The sequence below is a fragment of the Podarcis melisellensis genome, assembly GCF_964234715.1.
Source record: "Podarcis melisellensis genome assembly, chromosome: 15".
In the NCBI taxonomy this organism is placed as follows: Eukaryota; Metazoa; Chordata; class Lepidosauria; order Squamata; family Lacertidae; genus Podarcis; species Podarcis melisellensis.
Genome location: NC_138532.1, coordinates 35,005,944 through 35,030,684, shown reverse-complemented (window position 1 = coordinate 35,030,684; position 24,741 = coordinate 35,005,944). Strand labels below are relative to the sequence as shown.

At 43.9% G+C, this 24,741-nt stretch overlaps 1 protein-coding gene across 1 annotated transcript in view; it reads right to left on the bottom strand.

Annotated features, from left to right (window-relative positions):
* Positions 1-5,333: 5,333 nt before the first annotated feature.
* Positions 5,334-24,741, bottom strand: part of GALNT17 (polypeptide N-acetylgalactosaminyltransferase 17) — a 115,439-nt gene continuing 96,031 nt past the window's right edge. The window contains exons 7-11 of the mRNA XM_081890399.1: positions 15,208-15,393; positions 14,200-14,337; positions 11,328-11,423; positions 9,569-9,736; positions 5,334-8,301 (exon numbers count right to left, since the gene is read on the bottom strand). Of these exons, the coding sequence (XP_081746525.1) occupies positions 8,173-8,301; positions 9,569-9,736; positions 11,328-11,423; positions 14,200-14,337; positions 15,208-15,393 (717 nt within the window). The 3' untranslated portion in view covers positions 5,334-8,172. The remainder of the gene's footprint in view (positions 8,302-9,568; positions 9,737-11,327; positions 11,424-14,199; positions 14,338-15,207; positions 15,394-24,741) is intronic.

Below are 24,741 nucleotides of genomic sequence, written 5' to 3'. Positions count from 1 at the left end.
CCTTTTTGAATGCTGTAACTCGATAGTGTGACCTGGGAGTTTGATGGGTGTGGGTGTGGCTGGAATGTGGTTTGTTTGGTTGTTGTTGTTTTGCTTTTGTTTTTTAAGGGATGGCATCCAATTTCGTTGCACTTGTGCAATGTTGCACTTGTGTAATGACAATAAAGAATCTATCTATCTATCTATCTAATGTGCAAAGGCAGATGGCTACCATAGGTGGCTTTTCTGCTAGTTCTGCCCCACCTATGGAACGCCTCCCACCAAGAGGTTTTCCTGGTTCTTACAACCATTCCAAGGCCTTTTGGATTTTTGGATCTTGAGAGCAAAATTTGCTCCTACAAGCTTTATAAGATGATAATATTATTGGTAAACTCTTCATGATATTTGAGGAACTTATCCCTCGCCGAAAAATTGATGCTTTTGAATTATGGTGCTGGAGGAGACTCTTGAGAGTCCCATGGACTGCAAGAAGATCAAACCTATCCATTCTTAAGGAAATCAGCCCTGAGTGCTCACTAGAAGGACAGATCCTGAAGCTGAGGCTCCAATACTTTGGCCACCTCATGAGAAGAGAAGACTCCCTGGAAAAGACCCTGATTTTGGGAAAGATGGAGGGCACAAGGAGAAGGGGACAACAGAGGATGAGATGGTTGGACAGTGTTCTCGAAGCTACCAGCATGAGTTTGACCAAACTGCGGGAGGCAGTGGAAGACAGAAGTGCCTGGTGTGCTCTGGTCCATGGGGTCACAAAGAGTCGGACACGACTAAATGACTGAACAACAACACATCCCTTAGAAACTACAAATGGATTGGTGATATCAAAGAATACCGTATTTTTCGCTCTATAAGACACAGCTAGTTTTTGGAGGAGGAAAACAAGGGGAAAAAAATATTCTGAATCTCAGAAGCCAGAACAGCAAGAGGGATCACAATCCCTCTTGCTGTTCTGGCTTCTGGGATAGCTGCGCAGCCTGCATTCACTCCATAAGACGCACACACATTCCCCTACTTTTTAGGAGGGAAAAAGTGAGTCTTATAGAGCAAAAAATACAGTAGCTAATAAATGAGCCATTTTCATGTGTTTTAAAGGTCAGAACATACGACCAAACTGACAGTAAAGGGAATCTGGCTAAATATTAGGCAGGACTTTCCAATTGCTCAACCTGGAAAAGTCTGAGAATATGGTACTCTCCTCTCCTTTGCTAGAGGTTTCTCAACAGTGGCTGGATCTATCAACTGTAGAAGCTGTTTATATGTATTGGCAAGGAGTTGGACCAAATTACTTTTTTTATTAAATTTATTTAAACAATTTATATACCACTTAACTACCATAGTCTCTAAGCAGGTACCAATTGAGGGACTAATTTTAGGGTTCTATTGAATTTCAAGCATCAAACTTTGTGTTAAGTATTTACTCCTGAGTAGGGATGGAAGTATCCGCCAATTTCAGTTCTTTCTGTTTATCATTTTCCCCCCAGCTTAAATTCTGTTTTCCATATTTCTGTAACAATTTGAGAGAAAGGGGGAAAAATCATGGAAATGCTTCAGCATTTTGGTGTACATTCTTCCTAATAAACACATTTTTGTATGCACTTTTTGCAAGCAGCTTCTCCCAATAAAAGGCATTTTTGCATGTTATTTTCACTAGTATCTTTATTTCTAATGCACTGTTCCCTCCAATACATGCATTTTTTGTAAACATTGTTTGGTTGGAGAACTGCACTGCAAAATTTGGAGAAGTGCCAATTTCAAAGGAAAGCTGTGTTTCAGTTTTCGTAATGCTGCGGAAAGTGCAAATCTGGATGATTCAGCTTTAGATGCAAGTTGAATCAAATTTCTCCCTCATCCCTATCCTAGGTGTTTACTGAATTGGGCTAAATGTTGCTGAATGTTTTGGGAATCGCAGCTAGGCCTAATCTGTTATTGCTTAGCACAACTTAGCACAACGTGATACAAACTGAACTCTTCTGAAATAAATCATGCCTACAGCCTTGCTTTTTCTTGAAGTAAGAAATGTTTAGCTTAATGCACGAGCACGCAGAGAGCACATCTCAGCAATGGACAATTATCCTAGTAGCTTTGAAAGAACATTTCAGCAAAAAGGCTCCAAAAGCAATTGACATGAGAAAGTCCCTGCCTGCGGGGATGCAATGTAGGACTGGGCACCTATGAGTCCCAGGGATGGCAGGACCTAAGGGAGTAGCATGGGGGGGGGTGTTGCCAGGGTGATGGCCCTGGGCACATTTTTCTGGGGGGCACTGTGCATTTGGCTCCTTACATCAACCTGCCAGCCCTGTGTCACTTTGCTAGGCTGGGATCTGATCTGAATGAATCACAGGGTAAAGTGATCTCAAACTCACAAAGCAGCTCGGGGCTGGCAGGGTGGCATGAAAAGGATGCAACACCCATGCGTCCTTTGATCCCAGCCTCACCCTTGCTTAGTGAGGCTGGGATCGAAGGATGTGTGGCTGTTGCATCATTTTCACACCACCCTGCCAGACCTGAGCTGCTTTGCAAGACTCGGATGATCCAAGGGCCACATCAGCCAAGCTCCCCACTACATGGGCTGGCAGGTGGTGTAGCATGGCCCTGCTTGGGGGGTTCATGTCGTCTGTGAGGGCTGGGCTGCCATTGTGGGTTCCATTCACCCTCTACACCAGGCATAGGCAAACTCGGCCCTTTAGATGTTTTGGGACTACAACTCCCTAGCTAATAGGACCAGTGGTCAGGGATGATGGAAACTGTAGTCCCAAAACATCTGGATGGCCGGGTTTGCCTATGCCTGCTCTACACCCTGTTCTCTGGGTGTTTGTGTGAGTGCCCTGGACACCGGCAAACCACGCTATGCCACTGTCTCTCATGGTTGCAAACCACGCTATGCCACTGTCTCTCATGGTTGTAAATAAAGCTTGAAGGCATTGCAGGGAATTGACATGATGCCCTTCAGCTACCTGGCATTCACCACTTCCAAACAGAGCTCACATATGCTTCTCTTGCCTACGCTTTGGGGGCTTTGCAATTGGGCAATATCTTCCGCCCACATTCTTTTTCTTACATCTCAAGTGAAAGGATTAGTGTCATCCCCCCGCCACCCGCCAGAGCAATGAAATCTAAAAGTAGGAATTGGAGAATGGAATTAAAATATCACTGAGCTGCCAGAGGGATACAGAAGGCCTGACAGGTTGGAAATGTGACAATGTGAAAATGAGAAAATGGCAAAGTAGTTAATTTTAGGGCTCACAGCTCTACAAAGGGCAGAACCTTTCAACATGTCTAGGGCAGAAAAAAAGTCCAAGCATTAACATTTACCACTGCCTTGCAGGTTGCTGGGAAATAGCCTGGGATTATCTCTTAAACTGACCAAATGATGTTACGTTTGCATGAAATATTCCAGAGAGGGCTGGGGACATGACTGTAAGATGAGGCTGCTAGGCCAGGTCAATGGCCCATCTAGTCCAACATCCTGGTCTCACAGTGGCTGACCAGATGCTTGTGGGAAGCCCACAAACAGGATGTAGATGCTCCCTCACCTGTGATTCCCAGAAAGGGGAAATTAGAGGCATGACTCCTCCAACAGTGGAGGGAGAACATAAGTCATTTATAGTCTACTCCTCCATGAATCTGTCCAACCCCCCCCCCTTTAAATCTACCCAAGTTGGTGGCCACCTCTGCCTCCTATGGGAGTGAGTTTCCTTAGTTTAACCCTGCACTGCATGATTTCTTTCTTGATCTTCCATCATTCAGTTTCATTGGGTGTGCACAAAGTTATATTGCTATGAGAGAGGGAGAAAAACTCTGTTGTTCACTTTCTCCATGCCATGAGTAATTTTATGATTTTTTTATCTTGTCAGCTCTTGTTTGCCTTTTTTTTTCAATTGAAAAGTCTCAGACTCTGCAAGAGGAGATAGATGATATGTGAGTCTGTCTGCGAAAAGGAGCATTTCAGGGAAAGGCAGAGAAGGCAAATCAGGCCTATCTAGAGGGATTTGGGCATTGGACGATTTGGGTTCAGACAACCACGGATCACTGTAAGTTGTGTTGGATGGCCCAGGAGGATCCATAGATGGCCACCAAGACCGTATAACACAGGTCCTGAAAGACCTTCATTGGCTCCCATAATGTTTCCGAGCACAATTCAAAGTGTTGGTACTGACCTTTCAAGCCCTACACGGCCTCAGCCCAGTATACCTGAAGGAGTGTCTTCCCCCTTCCATTGTTCAGCCCAGACACGAATGTCCAGCTTCGAGGGCCTTATAGCAGTTCCCTCACTGTGAGAAGTGGGAACAGGGAACTAGGTAGAGGGCCTTCTTGGTGGTAGTGCCCACCCTGTGGAACACCCTCCCATCAGATGTCAAGGAAATAAACAGCTATCTAACTTTTAGAAGACATCTGAAGGCAGCCCTGTTTAGGGAAGTTTTTAATGTTTGATGTTTTATCCTGTTTTTAATATTCTGTTGGGAGCCGCCCAGAGTGGCTGGGGAAACTCAGCCAGATGGGCGGCGTATAAATAAATCATCATCATCATCATTGGTCATCAGGCAGAAAGCAGAGGCAGGCACAGTGGGGCAGGGGGGGAAACTGCAAAAAGGCCAAGACCAACCTGTCATCACTGGCTTTGTCTTCCAGGTGAAGGAAGGCCCAACTTCCTGCTGGCTTGATGCTTTTATCACACAGGATAGGCCCATATGCTTAACAGCTGTGTCAATCCTGGGTGGGTCAATCCTGAAGGGTGTGGGTGATGCTCCACAAGCAGGTTTCCTTTAGGAATGCTGCTTCCAGAGCATCACCCACACAGAACCGGTCCCCATCACCAGCACAGGATAGACCCTCCCACCAGAAAATTCAATTCAAATTTCATGAAAAGAAGAGATCTGAAGGACTGGGAACTTTGGTTCTGTGTCAGACATTTGCAACAGAGCAGGAGAGTCTGTTCTTCATTCTTGGGTAGCACACCTAGAATAGTTCTTCGGCTCTGAATCAGAACATCTGGTGCTGAATCAAACATTTCCCCCTTTTAAGAAAAAATAAATAAAAATTCCCAATACCAATTTACCCTAACTAGGGAGCGCAGTCATACATGGTGGTACCCCTAGGACAAAGTTGTAGTTTCTGCAAACCATTTAAGGAGAAATTGGGGGCACTGCATGAAGGGAGGAGGTGTTGTGGAACAACCTGCCAGCTGAATTTTTTCATGGAGTAGGTGACAGTGACATCTCGTGGCTGCCAGCTGCTATTGTTTTTCCTCCTTCACAGCAGAGCAGGAAGCAGACATACTCTCCTCACTCATCATCACGCAACACGGTCATGAAGCCAACCAAAATGAGGCCAAAACGTTTAGAGCCAGTTGGGAATTTATTGATTTTCAAAGCTGCTGGAACTCTAGCAAATGCCACTGGGGGCAGAAATGCTAGGCTCTGGCTGTGCTTGGTTTTCTTTCAAAATGTCACAGTTTAGGGAAACAGTTGGAAGAGTCATGATGCATTCAGACACAGGGAATGTTGCTTTAGCTTTCCTGATACAATGCCAGTGCTTCTTTCCCATTTTCTCATGCTCCTTTCATACTGCAGTACCTGCTGTGTTACAGCACTGTTGCTTTCTGAGCAATACACTGACACGGCGTGCTAAATTTTGCACACATCAGCCTGTGTTGTGTGATGCAGAAATAAACTTCGTCAGACAACATTTTCACTCCCTCACCCTTTCCACACGTGCATGCTTTGGTTTTCCCATGAGGCCCCCACGAAAATGGCAGGGAATAACCGTGTGCTAGTATACATACCATTTTGTCATTTCATTCATGGTTTTCTGGGTTGCAGATGTAAACTTCCGCTATGTTCCACTAGAGTTCCAAAAGTGGCTTTTACGCTGCGTGCAAGCTCAAATATGCTACAGAAAGTAACAGGGAAATGTTACTGTGTTTTGTGTGAATGCAGCCAGAGTTAGGCCGAAAAAGAGTGACTGGCCAAATACCTCCTGGCAGGCTTTATGGCTCAGCAAACTTTGGAAGGAGGGGGATATTCGTACAATTTCCCTTCCACTGACTGTTTATGTTCTTATGACATTGCGACTTTTGGCCAAACAAACAGGCCTGCTCTTTTAAAATAAAATTGCCAAACAGCTCTTTTAAAATAAAATGCGCAGGCAGGGATTTGGAAATCAAATGAATGTGCAGACATCTGAAGATAAAAGCAGCCTTGCTTTCAGACGAAAGTTCTATCTTCCCAGTGGTCAACTGGATGCATCTGGAAAGCAACTGGACTTTCACATTGAACGGTCCCTTCACAAACATCTGGAATTCTACTGATGCCCCCAGCAACTGGTCATTGATTCTTGAGTTTACATAATTCCCTTCCAAAGCGATGTAAGTTGGTGGCCTTCACTTAGGGTTGCCATATGTCTGGAATTTCCCGGACATAGCTGGTATTCGGCCCTCGTAAACAGCATCTGGGCGGAAATCACTTTAATGTCCAGGAAATTCCGGATGTATGGCAGTCCATGTCAGAAATTCTACTTCACTGTATTGTCTGGCAGCAGCTTCCAGAGGTTAATTATACTGTGTGTCACTTATGTAGGATGACCATGTTTTGTGGTGACCCCATACCCCAATCAGCATGGTCAATGGTCAGGAATGATGGGTGTGTAGTCTACCAACATTTGGAGGGGCACAGCTGCCCTGTCCCCACACAATGATGAGAAGTAGTTTCTTACAGCTAGTGTGATGTAGTGGTTAAGAGCAGTAGACTCGTAATCTGGTGAACCGGGTTCGCATCTCTGCTCCACCACATGCAGCTGCTGGGTGACCTTGGGCCAGTCACACTTCTCTGAAGTGTCTCAGCCCCACTCACCTCACAGAGTGTTTGTTGTGGGGGAGGAAGGGAAAGGAGATTGTTAGCCACTTTGAGACTCCTTAGGGTAGTGATAAAGCAGGATATCAAATCCAAAACTCTTCTTCTTTAGTCTAACCCAGCAGTGGGAACCTTTGGTCTTCCAGATGTTGTTCAGCTACAACTCCCACCAGCCCTAGCAAGAATGGCCAGAAATGGTAGTTGTTGTTCAGTGACATCTGGAGGACCAAATGTTCCCAACATGTGGTCTAATCTGAATTTACTGACCATCAGCTATATTAGATGGCTTAGGAAATGGAGAAAATGTTCTCTAACCATCAGTGACCTAATCCCTCTTTTTTTTTTTTTAGGGGTGTGTGTCCTCAAATCCCTCCTTTTCTTACACCCCCCAGATGTAAATCTGTTGCTAAAGTCCTTTATCACTAGCTCCTGGTTAAGAAAGTAGATTGCCCTCCAGAGCCACGAACATGGCATAGCAGAACATTTCTGGTCTCTAAAGCACAATTGCACAAAATTAAACTAGGAGAAGCAAAGTTAATCTGATTATTGCACATTTAAAAACCACTCAAACACCCAATTAATCATTGTTGTTTTGGGTGGGGATTTGTCATGAAATTATTCCTTCCCTTCCCTCTTGGCATGTTCGTGGAAAATAGCACACTTCTCTTAACGACTGGGTGAAAGATGAAGTGCTGATGCCAAAAGGGGCCTTTTTGTAAGTTCTGCTGATTATAGCAGTGAACGGTTGGCATTCAGGATGTCCCCCTCACACATACATCAGGCTTCACAAAAACAACAACAGCAAGTTGTGCTTAGTATGGAGGAAAAGGTTTTGCAAGAAGCTTATGAAATGTGCCTTTAGTAGTCCAAGATTCTCCCCAAAGTGTCTCAAAACCAGCTTGAAGTAGGATTGAAGGAATATTTCTAGGGATCCTACAGCAATCGTGGCCTTCACAGTTGACATATTATCACTTGCGAATTGCTCCTTCTTTGATTCTCCTGCATCTTCTGCGGGCCCATTTGGAGAACGTAATATTGCTCTGGAAAATGTTTAAAGCATTTATTACAGTTCTTCAGCAGAAATGCCAGTTGAGTGCTCACGTAATGACAACTGTAGACCTAGAATGTTTTCTTCCAGCTGGTTGAAGTCAGCAGAGAGATAATCAAAGTTCAATAAATAATTATTATTTTTGAAAAAGAAAGAAAATATTCTCTTCCCTTAAGAGTTTTCCCTGATATTGCGAACAGAGCAGAGGAGATGGAAGGATGTCTACCCTTGTGAAAGATCTGAATTCCCTCAGTTCTTGAGCAAAGGAGAAAGGGCATTCTACTTGATGAAATTCTTAATTGTCCACCTTTGTCCTGTGCAGCTTCGAAGAATAAGATCCATACCTGACATGCCTTTATTCTCAACTTCCAAACAGCGGCCTGTCCCTTTGTTTAGAATTGCACCATTCTGAAAAAGAAAGGGGAAAGAAATCAATGTATGGAACCATCAGTAGGGATATTGGAGAATCCCAAAACAACTACAAATAAACAGAGATTTGAATTGTAAGTGCTGACTTATCCTATTTCTGGAACAGTAATCCAGTGCGTATGATTGGTACACACTGTTGGTTGTTGCGTTCAGTTTGCAAACAAGACATGATGGATTACATCAACCATCCATTTGCACTGTGCTTCCTTTGCATGGAAATGAATGAGGAGGAATAATGCAAGTCATGTTATTTCATAATGAGATGAATAATGTAGTTTTTTCACAGGAGATGAACTGCAGCAGAACAGAAACAGAGCTGCATGTAACAAATATAGGGCAGAACGGAAAAGGATGTCCGTTAGCCATCAGTCTAAATTAAAACACACACCCCATATGTGACGCGGGTGGCGCTGTGGTCTAAACCACTGAGCTTCTTGGGCTTGCCAATTGGAAGGTCGGCAATTTGAATCCCCGTGATGGGGTGAGCTCCCGTTGCTCTGCCCCAGTTCCTGCCAACCTACCTGTTCAAAAGCACACCAGTGCAAGTAGATAAATAGGTACCGCTGTGGTGGGAAGGTAAATGGCATTTCTGTGCACTCTGGCACTCGTCACATTGTCCCGTTGCACCAGAAGTGGTTTAGTCATGCTGGCCACATGACCCGGAAAGCTGTCTGTGGACAAATGCCAGCTCCCTCGGCCTGAAGCGAGATGAGCGCCACACTCCACAGTCACCTTTGACTGGATTCAACCATCCAGGGGTCATTTACCTATCTACCTACCTATTACCACCCCCATTGGGAGACCCAGAGGGCATGTTCAGTGGTCTCAGAATCACAACTGGAGGACAAGCAAAGAAGTTTCTTCCACTTAGCTGGCTGGCACCCAGGCTGGGAACACTCCATGCTGCAACTCTTTGTTGTTAGAGCTCACGTCTAATGTATCTGCTTTGGAGATTTGGCTTCAGCAGGAATGCTTGTATGAAAATATACCTAGATGTCTGTTGAAGTATGAACCAGATTCCACTAAATTCTTGTGCTTAGTGGGAGCCAATCCAAGGCATCTCACTGGCTGCCCCTGTATGCCCCCATGTCCCCCACACCCCAAACTGGCTTTACGGGGTTCAGGAGAACCCTCAGAACAGCACACAGGGGAGGAGAGGGGAGGTTGTATCATCAGGCGTGCTGATGGAACCATCACCTCAGCATGACGCCCTGTGACACTCTGCGAAATGATGAAAGTCACAAACCTGTATGAAACTCCAGCGCTTATGGAGACTGCTCTTGACCTTTTCACAGTCCAGGAGTTGTGGGAATCGGTTTTTCATATTATCCACCAGACAGCGGGTATCAGGCAGGAGTGTCGTGGTCCCAAGAGCACCCAAGTGAAGATACCCTTCTTTGGTGTAGCGGGCAAGCTGGATGGGGAAAGGTGGGGAGGGAAAAGAGGCCGGGTTAGAGTCGTGAATCTTATCTACTTCAGCCCCAGTATGTCTCAACCCCTGGTTTCTCTAAGGAAGCTCACACAGATTTCCTACGCTCACAACAGCCCTGTGAAGCAAGTTCAGGGGAGGGACAGAGAGCACTTTGAGGGGGAATTTGAACCCAGTACAGGACCAGCCTAAGGCCAACACCCTAGTCAGGACATAATACCATACTGGAAAAAAGAGAAAGGACTGGCAGCAGGAGGGAAGGGGTCTGATTTATCCTCTCTCTAGGGCCGGAGTTGGAAACATTTTTTCAGAAAAGGGGCCACATTCCTGTCTGGGAAAGCTTCTCACAGCCAGACGTCTGTGGTGGGAGGGACCAGAGGCAAAAGCAGGGAGAACAATGAATGTAATGTTGACCCTTGTTCAGAAGCCTAGCTGCCACTCCCACCCACAACTCTCTCTAGTCTCCATCCAGGCAAGCAGGGGATGCTATCATGGCTCAAGGACACATTCCAGTCAGGCCAACTCTAGGGGACCAAGGTGTCTTTGGTGCCCTCAATATTGGGCCTCTTGTGCATTACGTGTGCATGATGTCACGCACCACAGCTTCAGCACCCGGCTACACCAGAGGGCTCAGCCTCCTCTAGAGGACACAACATTGTTCACCAGCCTGCTCAATGTCAGGAGGCGCTGTGGGGACCGGTGTGGTCTGGTGCAGGGTTGCACTGTCCTGCACAGCATTGGGCGACACTGCGGAAACTAGCACAGCCTAGCAGAAGGCTGCAGTGGCCTATGCAGTATTGGGAGATTTGGTGATGTCACACACAAATGGAACACGCCAGGCCCCTTCAATCTTGGGGGCAACCTGGCAGCTCTGCCATCAGTCAAAAATACTTGAGGCACGCATCAGGGTCAGCGAGCGGTGGGGCCCAGGAAAAGTTCTGGGAGCTAGACAGAGGGGCCTGGAGAGTGTCAGAAGTTCAAAAAAGTCTGAGGTGCCCCACCCTTGTGGGAAAGAAAAAAGAGCCACTTGATAAAAGAAACTGGTGGGTTGTTGTTTTTGCAACTCTACCCCTGTAATTCTTGTCCTTGGAGTGATGTGGACTGGGGAAGCTCAAAAATGTGGAAACGACCCCAGCCACCTCCCCAAAGGTCTGGGTCCATTTCCATATGGGTCTGACTCACTTTGAGCTAGACCAAATTCACACTTTAACATTGAGGGCAGGGAACAAATTGTGTGGTCCTCCCCACCTGTTTTTCCTCCAAGAAAGAAAACCTCACCTTACCTTGGGAAAAGTGACTACAGGTAGGAAGTGGTCCTACATAGGATAGGCCCCACAAAGTCTCTTTATTCACCCCCTCCCCCAAGCTTTTAGTCTTTTCTTTTTATTAGGAAAGTTATGGGACGACTGTCAAGGAAGAGGGAGCCACACCTCTTGCTAAGCTACAAAGAATTCTAGGAATTCTTGTATCATTTTTCTTGGTTTCAGATTTGGCCACATGGGGCAGATGCACATTGCGAATTCCCCTGAATTCAGATAGCTGCTGGTATCACATAACAGCTTGTGTGTATTCTAACCTGTGGCCCCCAACCATGGCACGGATACAGGATGGCTGTGTGGTTCTCCTGAGGTCCTTGATCAAGACAGACATCTTTCACCTTGTTGTTGCGCAGCTGTAATGAAGGCAAAAGACTAATCACTGCATACATCATTGAAGAATAATCACTCATAATGCTGTGTACAGAGATGCACAAAGGCAAACACATAAAACTGCTTTGGGACTTTGGTAGGCATCTCAGAATTTGGGCTTGTCCTGTCCATGAGTGTGCTGCACATCTTGAGTGTGTGGTGACTGAGCCAAAACCAATGCAAATGGATAGTGGATCAGGGTTGCAGATCATATGGTCCAATAAAGCCTGGAACATACTACTGCTCCCAAGTCCCAATTGGTTCCAAAACAGTGGAGATCCTTAAAGGAATAGAATCATACAATTATAGTATTGTTGAGCTGGAAGGAACCCCAAGGTTATGTAGTGCAATGCAGAAATCTCCTCTAAAGCATCCCTAACAGATGGCCATACAACCTCTGCTTAAAAATCTCCAATGAAGGAAAGTCCATAACCTCCTGAGGGAGTCCATTCCACTGTCAAACAGTTCCTCCTGTCAGAAAGTTATTCCTGATGTTTAGTCGGAATCTCCTTTCTTGTAACTTGAAGCTATTGGTTTGAGTCCTACCTTCCAGAGCAGGAGAAAACCAGCCTTCTCCATCTTCCATGTGACAGCCCTTCAGATATTTGAAGATGGCTATCATATCTCTTCTTTTCCAGGATAAACATACACAGCTCCCTCAACATTCCTCATAAAGCTTGGTTTCCAGACCCTTGGTCATCTTGGTTACGCTCCTCTTTACATGTTCCAGCTTGTCAACATCCTTCCTAAATTGTGGTGGCCAGAACTGGACACAGTATTCCAGGTATGGTCTGCCCAACTCAGAATAGAGCATAACTATTGCTTTCTTTGATCTGGACACTATACTTCTGTTGATGCAGCCTGGAATAGCATTAGGTTTTTTGCTGCTGCATCACACCGTTGACATGCTAAGCTTGCGGTCCGCTAAGACCCCTAGATCTTTTTCACATGTATTACTAGTACATGAATAATTCACCAGCAGGCTAGTATTCGGTCACCTCTGAGCAGTTCCTGACTTCTGTTTTTGCAGGAAGGCAATGGGGACCTGGAGGCCCTTTAGGGAATTCTGGTTCAAGATGTGCTGCCTATGGGGGTCCCAGTTCAGAGAGCTGTCTACCAAGGGGGTTCTGGTTGTTCCTCTTTATTAGGGATGCAAGAATGGATTATTTTCCATTCCACTCAGTATTTGACACATGCAGCACTGTCTCCATTCTGCTGCAGTTCATCTTCCACTCAAGGCTACACTTATCGTCTTGCTGTCGACAATTAATTATGTAAATTACATTGTCATTGCATTATTCCATCCCATTCAGTCAATGCAAAATGGGGTGAAAATGCAATCAATTATGTATCATTTGTGGACTGAAAGCAACAACACTGGATTTATTTCCACTGTAGCCATGGAACAAATATGTGAACATTGGCAATTGCTGCTCCCATTTCCATTTTTGTTGAAGTTCACTGAAAATCCAACTCCTAATCTGGTTGGATCTTTCTCATATACCTGCCAAGCAACTTGGCTGTGGCTTCCCCTTTATCTTACAGGACATTGATGAATTCATTTTTTTTAAATTGTCTTGGAATAATGTTTACAAGCACCAACAATGAATTCCAATTACAGCATAGTTAAAAGAATGATCAAGATTTTCCTCCTCCCCCCCACCCACAAACACACCTTTAAAATATTAGTTGACACAAATCTGGTTGCAATCCTAATCATGTACACTCAGAAGTCCTACTGAATTAAGTGGTCTTACTCACAGGTAGGTGTGGCTAGGACAGCAGCCTTAGTTGCCTTGGAATCATTGACATGGGTACCAACAATGGTACCCGTGTAAATGATCCTTCTAAGTAAGAGACAACAGGTGGAGAAGGTGCCTAGATCTCTCTTTAGAGTATTGGGAGAGCAGAACCGGATGCAGAAACCAGATTGGAGGGAGCACATAGCATGCTGCAAGTTTCTGAAGGTTAAGCATAGGTAGGAAATTTGATGGTACCTCCCTGTACTCTCACCTCCCTGTTGTCTTTCCTATTTTCCTGTCTCTCTCCACCACCTTCTTTTTTAATACAAATTTTATTTTTGCATCTGCTATTTTACATAAACAAGCAAATTAAATACATAGATATATAATCCCTTTTGACTCCCCTCCCCTATTGTGGATCTTAATATAATGATTCTCCCCTCTGCATCTATTTCATGGATGATTTCAGCCCCATTTGAAATTGTAAGTGAGAGGATTTGAATTTTCACAAAAACCACATTGTGTTATTTGGACATAAAATCCTAAGTGATGGTTTGCATTTGGAATGCACTGTCAATGGGAAATGATTTATGGGTTGAGTTAGTTTTGTCTCTTTCCTTTAAAATGAGAGCATCACCGTCTTCCTGAGCAAACAGCATTAGTGGCAGGATAGGTGGTTCAAACACTTCTAAAGGATGGGTTTCCCTGGCAATTTCCCAGGTGTAACAAAGGGTTTATCTGAGGTACAATTAAATTCACTGTAACTGAAATATGGGGTGAATGCAATTAGATCAAGTAATGTCCACAATCCACCTGATCCCCTCCAATCTGAAAGCAATGAATATGGCAAAAGATTATCGTGACCAGCCAAGATGATTCTAAGAATGGTCTTAAGAGAGTTACGCACTTTCAGAAATCCCCCATAGATCTCATTAAAAATATTGGAAACAAACAGAAACATGTATTCAACGTGAATCCCTAGAATGGGCTCAGTGTCGTGCTTTCCTCTCCTAATTACCTCTCCATATGCGATAGTGTTATTGTATCTTCTCATTTCTGGGTAGACGTGGTCTAAGTACCATTGGAAGTTCTTGCACTTCAAGCTTTTTCTGAGTGCTTTTCGCTCTGAAACATCTCCGATATCAATTCCAGGATTCTGAAAGAAATACATTATTGGTCCTTAAAAGATTGGCATGAGGGCCCCAGTATGACAATTTGGAATGTAATTCAGTGGCTGTCTGATTCACACTGGGAACTAATTTGAACCCTAATTTAGGAAAATCAAAGCTTCATGCCATCCTGTGTCTTTTTGTCATGACTTAGTAAAATCTGAAGTCATAGTAGCAGCTCCTGAATGAACAACACTTGCCAAATTCCAGACAAATAGGTGTGCAGAGTTTTGTGCTAGGCACCTGCAAGAATGAAACATTCTGAGCGGGACACGTTTTTAATGGATCAGTCTAGACTGTTCTTGTTATTGTTTGCATAAGTGCTTGAAATTTGCAAGCATGGGAATCATTCATTTTTAAAATGGTTTTAATCTGAGTTATAAAGTATTTAATGCTGCCAGTATGTTGTCCTTTGTCATTAATTGTTGTTTTTTTAATTATGATTACATATTTTGCCTTTTTCTTTTTTTGTTGCAAGCTACCTGGGGATGTTTATTGATGGTCAGCTATTTAAATTTAATAAATAATAGTAATGAGGATCAGGTTATATGAACTCCCAACCTACTGATGCCCAATTAGTGTTATACAAAAAGGGTTTAGGACCAGGATATCTACAATATAAACCTCTCACATATAAAACTATATGCAATGAATTAGTATCTACTTGGTGCATCTGACAGGAGCATGGGACAGGAGCCTTTTTAGCTGTTATCCCTAGATTGTGGAACCAGTAGCATAGTGGTGAGGACCGGGGGACTGCTGCCCTGGTCACATAGTTGGAGTGTTTGTGCAAAACAGGCAACCCCCCCACAGAGATCCCCATGATTGTTCTCATGAGTGAAGCTATGTAACTGTACCTCCAGTGGCAGGTTCCACGCAATGTACACATGGGACTTGTAGTCATCCATCCACACCTCGGCCACCCGCAATGCGTTCCTCTTTGTGTAAAAGCCAATGTTATTGTTGTAAGGCTTCTTCTTGCGCTCAATGTGGGCAACTCGAGAGCAGGGAAGGACTTCCATGCTGCCACCGCAGAGCCATACCTAGAGAGGGAGAGGGAGAGAAAATGGGAAACAGACAAGGAGTATGTGGAAGCCAGGGAAACCAAGGCAACATCTATGACCAGCTGCTTCACAAGAGGATCATATCTTATGTTCACCTTCATTAGATATCTTTAGGTGCCAGGAGAAAACATTCCTCTCCATCAGGCCTTTGGCTGATTTGACTTAGATTCAAATGTGAAGTATGTATGCCACTTTGAGTCCATTGGAAGAAAGGTGGAATAAATCATCATCATCATCATTTTGATGGGTCTACCTTGAGTCCCCATCTACACTATACATTTATAGCCTCTATACGTTTAATGGTCATGGCTTCCCTCAAATAATTCTGGGAACCAGAAGAAGAAGAAGAAGAAGAAGAAGAAGAAGAAGAAGAAGAAGAAGAAGAAGAAGAAGAAGAAGAAGAAGAAGAGGAGTTTGGATTTGATATCCCGCCTTTCACTCCCTTTAAGGAGTCTCAAAGCGGCTAACATTCTCCTTTTCCCTTCCTCCCCCACAACAAACACTCTGTGAGTGGGGCTGAGAGACTTCAGAGAAGTGTGACTAGCCCAAGGTCACCCAGCAGCTGCATGTGGAGGAGCGGAGACACGAACCCGGTTCCCCAGATTATGAGACTACCGCTCTTAACCACTACACCACACTGGCTCTCCATAGTTTGTTAAGGGTGCTGAGAATTGTTATGAGGACCCCCTCCACCAATTCCCCTCACAGACCTCCAATTGCCAGTGTAATAATGATAATGATAATGATCTATATCCCCCCTTTTTTCCTGATGGGGCACAGGGCAGCTTACAGATAAAAACAAGAATTGCTAAAAACATTGGGGAAATAAACAATCATTAAAAAATAATAATTAAGCATTGATAAAATTTAAGTGTTCCTCGAGAAGGAGGATTTCTGGGTAAACCACTCCAAGAATTGTAGTTCTGTGTGGGGATTTGGTATAATGGTGCTTTAAATGTGTAGTGCAGATTGGGCCCAAAACACAGAAGAAAAGTATCTGTTCACCCAGGCCATTACTTATCCTAATAAATAGTCAGCCCCCGGTCTGAATCATCAGAGCACTAGGAGGTAATTATATGCCATTATAGTTGATAACAGCAATGGGGACGTAAGAACACTTTTACAGTAATTTTTCTTTTGGGGGGTGGATATGGAAAAACTTACTTCATTTAATTACACAGTTGGAAAAGACCATCGTGTCAAACTCTGCTCAGTGCAGTGTTTCACTACCGCATCCTTGAAAGGTGGTCATCCACGCATTGCTGACAAACCTCTCATGAGGGAAAGGATCCCACTTCCAGAGACAATCTGTTCCACTGCCAAACAACTCATACCAGTAGAAATATGCCTATGGATACCAGTTGCTGGCAATTCCAAATGGGCAGAGCGCTGGTGAACTCAGGTTGCCAAATTGGCAACGCATAAAGCCCATATAGCAGATGGAGGAAGAATCCTGCTTGGGGAGAAGCCAGCTCTCTCCACATCCCAATTGGCCCAAGAACCCAGCTGAACCTTCCCCAGCAACTCCCCAGGGAAAAACCATTTGGAGTCTTCTTTCTGGGGGCAGTTGGGGTTGGGCAAATTCACTCCCACTTGAAGTAATGTTGTGGCTAAGAACATCAGAGAACTCTGAATGAAAGCAGAAATGTGAGCAGACATTGAATACATTCAGTATTTGTTTTTGCTGCTTTAGCTCTGCAAGAAATATGTAATTGATTACAGCCCTACCCTCCATTTGCACTGCATTTAAATAAACGTTTCTCAAACCTGGGTCTCCAGGTGTTATTGGACGACAACTCCCAGCATAAGTAACTAGCAGGACCTGCAGACCAACAACTGCTGGAGACCCAAGTTTGAGAAACACTGATTTAAATGAATGGGGTGGTATAAAGAAAACATAACTGGAGTAATTTGTGTAATTTATGTAATTTTGTCACAGCAGAGAGTGAGATGAATAATATACTTTTTGCAAGAAGATGAATTGCCAAGGGAAAGAAACAGTACTGTATTTCACAGGGCTGGATGGAAAGCAATGCTTTCTTACCCATCCAATTGTGGCATCTTGTCAACAGTAAAAAGCCTACCCAACAGGAATTGCATCTTTTGTTACTCCACAGGAGCAATTCGTAGTGAGAATGTTTTCCTCAGAGACTCTAGACCAGTGTTTCCCAAACTTGGGTCTCCAGTTGTTTGGGTCTCCAACTGTTTGGGTCTCCATTATCCCTAGCTAGGAAGACCAGTGGTCAGGGATGATGGAGACAGCAGTCTGAAAACACCTGGAGACCCAAGTTTGTGAAACATAGCTCTAGCCTGAGACATTCCACCAACCACCAACAGATAGCAAAAGGGGAAAATGTGGGGAAGTTTCTTAAAAGTTCACTGGGAAGTCTCAATCTCCATGCAGCTATGTTTTAATCTCATAGCCACCCAAACAAAGAAGTCTGTGGCTTCTCTGATGCCTCAACAAAAGTAAGAGCAGTCTACGTGGTCACCAAAGCAGAAGGCAAGAGCTCATGGGAGTTGTAGTTCAAAACATATTGAGGGCATCAGCTTGAGGAAAGTTGGTGCATACAATACTCTGTACAAAGCAACTTCATACAACCCTAGCAGTTAAATGAAAAGGGGTGGGGACTCACACCTTGAGATGAAACCTATTAATCTCCAATCCAGCTCTGGCCAGAGACCCTTAACATGCAGTGAAAGGAGAGCTATGATTTCCAGCTGAGTGAAAGTACTCTTAACAAGTAAGAATTCAATTAGAGGGTTGGAATTGGGTTTTTCTGTTCACCCGAATGCAGATGGCACCTCAATTTCTGCTCACACTTAACCGAGTGGAAAGAAGGAGCCTTAAATCCCAGGATCCTGAAAGCCAATCTAATTTTCTATAGACCCCATGTTCACCTACTGCTTCAAGAGAAAGGGCAGTGTCAATCTATTAGTCAGTCTATCAGCTCTGATGATGAGAGAGTGAGTGCGGTATTTAAAGCCGAACATGATGAAAAAAAATGATTAGGAGGACAGGGAATTGAGAGCAAGACATGACTGAAATAACAGGTGAGCAGAATTATCTCGGGCGGGAGTTCTCTCTGTACCGTGCTTAATCTGTTTTCTTACACACACACACACACACACACACACCCTTGTTATCAATTATGTCATTTCTGGATGTTTTTTGTGTTACAAGACTGGTTCTAAAATCTATTTATTTACTGCTGAATATATGTAAAAACTAGCCAACTGTACAAAGGCAAAACTTACACTTGTTGCTTTGCCTGCTTTTGCTTGTCATGACCCCGGTATCCAGCACTGAACTGGAAACAGAGATGGAGACTACAGGAGCACCAAATGGGGAGCCAGGGCAGGTTCAGGGCTCAGAGCTGATAGTGGAAGAGAGGGAGACCATTGCACCTGAGGTGACTAGACAAGAATTAGGCCCTCATGAACATCTTTCCCTGAGCATGAAGAACCAGGTGTCTCCCACCATGAATCAGGAGGTTAGCAGCACCAGAAGGGAGCCTATGGAGCAAATAATGGTTGGCCCTTTAAGGCACTGAAGTCCTCTCAAGGGTTTGGATCCTGGAGGAGGTAGGCTGAAGACAGAGACATAGAAGGCTTCAATCTACCCCCCAACCATTGCAGGAGAAAGCTTCTCACTTGGAGCTGTCCATGTTTCTAGTGCACTGGAGATAGTGGATTCTGAGTTCACTTTTAGGACATCCTGCAATAGACAATTATCAGACCACAAACTTTGGCCTATGCCCTTTGTAACTTCCCTGGGTTGTTGTTGTTGTTGTTGTTTTCTTCTTCTTCTTCTTCTTCTTCTTCTTCTTCTTCTTCTTCTTCTTCTTCTTCTTCTTCTTCTTCGTCTTCTTCTTCTTCTTCTTCTTCTTTCCATGCAGAAGTGGGGGAAGAGCTGATGCAAGCATCTGTCTTGCATGCCAAAGGTCCCAGGTTCGATCCCCCGGAGACCCACTGCTAGTCCGTGTGGGTAATACTGAGCTAGATGGGCCAGGGATATGGCTCAGTATAAGACACCTTCCCATGTTCCTGTGTTCTGATATCTAGCCTATCAGTGTTGCTGCTTATGCAGCTATAGTGGCGCCAACTCTTCCCAGGAGAAAAATCAGCAGAATCAGGGTTATCAGAAGTTCAGAAAGCTATTTGGGTGGGGAGGAGACTCTCAGGGACCCCCCCCCCAAACCCCATGCACTAGCAGATGAACTGCAGTAGAGTGGAAACAGTGGTGCATGTGGCTAATCCAGGGAAGAATGAAAAACGATTCCTTCTTGCATCCCTACTCTAGGTCAGATTGGGGAAAACTTTGTCTGGATCTCCAGAGAGCCACTGACAATCAGTGCAAACAACCACTGAGCTACTATGAGATCACACTCCTTATAGGTGTTAGGCAAAGGCATCCAACAACTGAGGAATTCCAGTAAATGTTCACCTTCAACACTCATCCACTTCTATTTGTCCTGCTGCTTTTTCTTGGGAAAACCCACGGATTGCTGTTAGTTCTGATTTAGAGCTAAAAGTGGAGGGGGAAAGGGAAAACTGCTTGAACCTGTGCCTGGAAAGTCCAGGACAAGGAGAAAACTGCTCAGACCCCCCATATTTCTAAGCCTGGAACAAGCAAAAGTATGGACAAGTCTTTACTATCAGAGGACTCCTCTAAGAAGAAAAGTAACACCCCTTTCCAAACTTCAGGCCAATCATAAAGACAGGATCACTGACAAGCAGTAAGCCCTTAATGTTACATTTTACAAAACCCTAATTTTCATTCAAGTAAAATTCAATAAATCAAACAGCTTTCAATGCATTAGTCTGCCTGTATCAATCAGTGCTTTGCACTAAGTCTTCACTGTTTTATCTCCCCTTACCACAGAAGATTTGACTGTGGTTCTGTTTTGCTAAATAAGCAATGGATCTCATGCCTAAATGTCAGGAATAGATGGGATAACAGCTCTGAGCATAAAATGTGTCTGTCAGCTGGCAGAAACTGAAGTCTCTTAGAAATCAACTAAAGTTCATGGCACTTTGAAAAATTGCCAGGGAGAACTATGTCAGAAAGCAGCCAAGATCCGGGGCGAGGAATGGTTTCAATTATTTTGTTGTGGGGAGAGGGATTAACTTTTCTATTCCAGCACTTCATATGGAATATTTATTGTTTTTAGTCGTATTATGCTGCTGTGCCAAGAGTGACTTTTTCCAGAAGGAGAAGAGGAAGAAGAGGAAGAGAGAGAGGAGGAGGAGGAGGAGGAAGAAGAAGAAGAAGAAGAAGAAGAAGAAGAAGAAGAAGAAGAAGAAGAAGAAGAAGAAGATTTTGAAAAGTTTCTTGTTGTTGCAAGAATGCAAACTTTTGGCAAGGATGATGCAATTTTTTGAATTTGGGGGTGGTTGTAGGGTAATAAACGTAGAGGGTTGGTGTTGTGTGGTTCCTTTTTGTGACAAAACAGGCAGCTTTTCAAACACCAAAGCACCAGTGATGAGGAACGTAAAGGAAACATGCTGATGGCTGATTTTATATACAACTTGGTCACAGGGGTCACGTTAATCTATTTCATCTGGTAAGATAAGGTACTGTATGTATTTCCTTATTTTATCCACCTGGCATCCCCCCAACCCCCCCCCCCAGCAGACTAGCACTAAATGCAAACAGAGGGATGAATCTAACATTCTGTGTCCACCAGCACAAGCACATCTGTCATGGATGCTTTAGCTGAGATTCCTGCATTGCAGGGGTTGGACTAGATGACTCTGGGGTCCCTTCCAATTCTACAGTTCTATAATTCTTGCAGTAGCAGATGGGAGAGTGTTAATTTTGCACAACAGAGCACTTTGCAGTAATCCAGTCTCATGGTTTACTTGTACATGGACTGCAGAAGCCCATCACCACTTGAAATATACAGAAGAAGCAGAAAGGCTGTTCAGAAGCTGTAGTAACTCTGCGCACTGGAAGATGGAAAATCTATAGTGGCCATTTAAATATTCTCCAAGTCCTCAGATGAAATAAAATAAAATGATGTTTTGATTTTTCTGATTTTTTTTAAAAAAAATTTGCTACGGTAAAGATATTGGAATAGATTAGATTCACTTTATGAAGTAATAAATACATTGTAAATGGATGTCATGATGGCCACTTGAGGAATATATTGATCATAACAGCAGCCATGTAATAGGGCATGGTAGATTGGTTTTATTGGAATTCAGATATTTGTTTAATTAAGGAATGATAAGCAATTAAAAGATGCTAATAAAATTGAGTGCAAAGTATCTACTACAGATAGGGACACCAGAGAATTTCTGACAAAAACAGAAATGGGAGGGGCAATTGCTGCTTATTCATCCCTCGTCCAGAAATGAACCCAGTGCAAATGATCAGTGTTTGATGTTGTTTCTGCTTTCAATCCACAAACAACACACAATTGATTACTTTTGCCTCCATTTTGCCTCCTTTGTGCTGAAATGAACGGCATGGAATAACGTAATGACAATGCAGTATTAATGATTTCACCACGGTAGGTAATGGGGCAGATAACGTAGTTTCTGGAAGAAGATGAACTGCAGTGGAACAGAAGCAGTTGTTGCAGGCAAGAAATACAGGGCAGGGTGGAAAACGGCACCCTCTCACATCCCTCTCCATAGGTCAGAATGAAGCACCCATTTTGAAAGGTGCAAACATCCCAAAAGCAAAACTGTCATAGGACATCTCCACATTTGGCAGACATACATCCTGGCTTGGGTTTGACCCACATTGCAACAATGTATGCAGTAACGCTTTGCAAGAGACACCATCTGCCGTGAAGATCTGAAACTTTACTGCTCCTCCATTCAATACTTCCAAGCGGAATATTATTAGTATTACAAGTACTATTTCTGCTGTCAGCTATAAAGGTTGCTTTCTTCTCTCTTTTCTAGCCTGCTCGAGGAAAGATATGGAGAGCAGTTGTTTGAAAAGAAAGGTCCTGCTGCAAAAAAAGAGAGAGAAGTCTGCTCGGGGAAGGATTTCAGATCTCTAATCATTCCAGTATGCTAATTCCAGGCATCAATGGTCACCCCAGTAGATGCTGATTGCCTCTTGAACATCGTCTCTATCAAAATATAATTAATCTGACCAGTGACTCTACACAGCTAATAGCTTAGAACCAATTCAAGATTTGTTTAGTTGATATAGGCTCTAATCTTTTTGCAGAGCATGAAAGGCAAATATTCTGTGGCGGTTGCTCCACATATTCAAGCCCTAGCAGTCAGCGTTTTCCTGTTTTACCTTTTTCTACCTCCCCTGATGTGACAATGGATCCCCCCCACCCATAAAAGATATTCATCCCTCAAGGAATGGGTCCCTTCTAAGGAAATGTTTCCCTCTTCCTCAAAGTGGTGGTCTCCTTCTGAGAGACCTTAATTGTCTCCAACAGCAGGGGACATGTCATTATGGGAGTGGGACACAGCTATAATGTCCCCAAAAGCTTCATCCACCATTCTCTCTATCTTTCTTACCTTTTCCGGGTCTGCCACCTTGGCCTCAGGGGCATAAACTTGTTCCCAGAGAGCCAGGAGCTCACTGCATTTTAGGCATACCCAATGAGGAGACCTCATACATATGGCAGATAATGCAAAACACTTCCAACCTTCGTGTTTCTTTGCTTTAGTTTTTGAGAGTTTGGGACTTTGCTGGGCAGAGTGGGGTGCCCTGGTGGCTCTGCTGCTGAACTCACACATCTGCCTAACTCACCTTGACCCTTTGTCAGCTGGGGCTGAGACACTTCATCAGCTAGGACTCCCTCTAGTTGCATGGAGGCACCATTGGAGGAAACATTGTCTGGAGCCTTCCAATTTGGGTTCAGAAGGGAATTGGTCCCAGTCACTCTGGAAAATGACCTTGTTCGGGGCAGAGACTGCAGCTCTGGAGCTGCTGTCAGATCTCTCTGCTATTGACCATGGTATCCTCCTAGACTGCCTCTACACTGTTTAACAGTGGTTCCACTCTTACCTGCAATGACTGGCACCACAGAATAGTATTGGGGGACTACATGAGATATCTTGGCAGCTTAGCTTTGGGTTGCAGTAAGACCTAATTCTGTCCCCAATGCTATTTGAACGCCATGTGAAACTGTTGGGAACAGTCACCAGGAGGTTTGGGGGCACAGTATCATCAGTATGATGATGTCTCTTCCATTAAATCTGAGCCAAGAGAGGCTGTGCGTAAGCTGAACCACTGGCTGGATGCAGCGGTGAAATGAATGAGGGTCAATAAGCTGAAACCTGAATCCTGCTAAGACAGAGACAGTGCGGGTAAGTAGTTTCTAGGTCTGAGAACTGGGGAGTCTGTCCCAAGCTGGTAACTCCACATGGGCTTCAGATGGGCTGAATACCATCACAGAGTGAAAAAAATGCCTGGCTTCTATTTCTGAACATGACACCATTCAAAGTACAACCCAGTCATGTCATAAATTCAGTGACACATCATTGTATTATAAAATGATAACAGGGCATCATTGTTACTATAAGTGCACCCGGCGAAAATGTTTTACATGAATATAATAGAAGCCAGATTCATTGTTCTGGTGGGTGGATGGGATTCAAAAGGGCTGCTTGTGCATCAGGTATAATGGAAAATTCACATGCAGACTCATCAGCTATTTATATCCTTTGGCATTTATATATATGCTGCAGATGAGATATGCCTTTGTTTCTCATGCAATTATCAGGTACAAATTAATTCTCTTAACATCTCCATGTTGATATGGCTGCAGCACTTTTGCTGATTGTTTTAAGCCTTCTGCATGTGGCCAATTCTAAATTTAACCAAAATGAAAAAACAAATTTGTTTGATTGCATAAGCAACTTTCCAAATGTTAATCTTGGGTCTGATCTGTCTTGTAATTGGAGCTGGAGGAAAATGACTCCCCACTCCCCGTACACATTTAGGGGAAACAGTTCATCTCTCAAGCCTAGTCAAAGCTGATCTGCCCCATTGCCACTAGATTTAATGTTGTCTGTTCCATGATAATTCCTTCACTTGAACTTCTTTCCCTTTGACTAACCTCTCAACCTAGGCTGAATTTCTTCAGCTTTGGTAGGCTGCAAACACGTAACATTTTATTCTAGAATCAAGAGAGACTCAGTGCTTGATTTTACTATGTAGCCCCCACAATCTAGATCTATGGCTTATTCTTTGCCCTTCCTGAAAAGAATGGTTTGATTCCAAAAATAAAAGCTTGTTGCAGATGGATTCCTCATTGTCCCATAATGTGTCCATTTGGAAACAGGTGGAAACCAATGTTTGTGGTCCCCGCAATGAGGTGTATGCGTATCCATACCTGACAA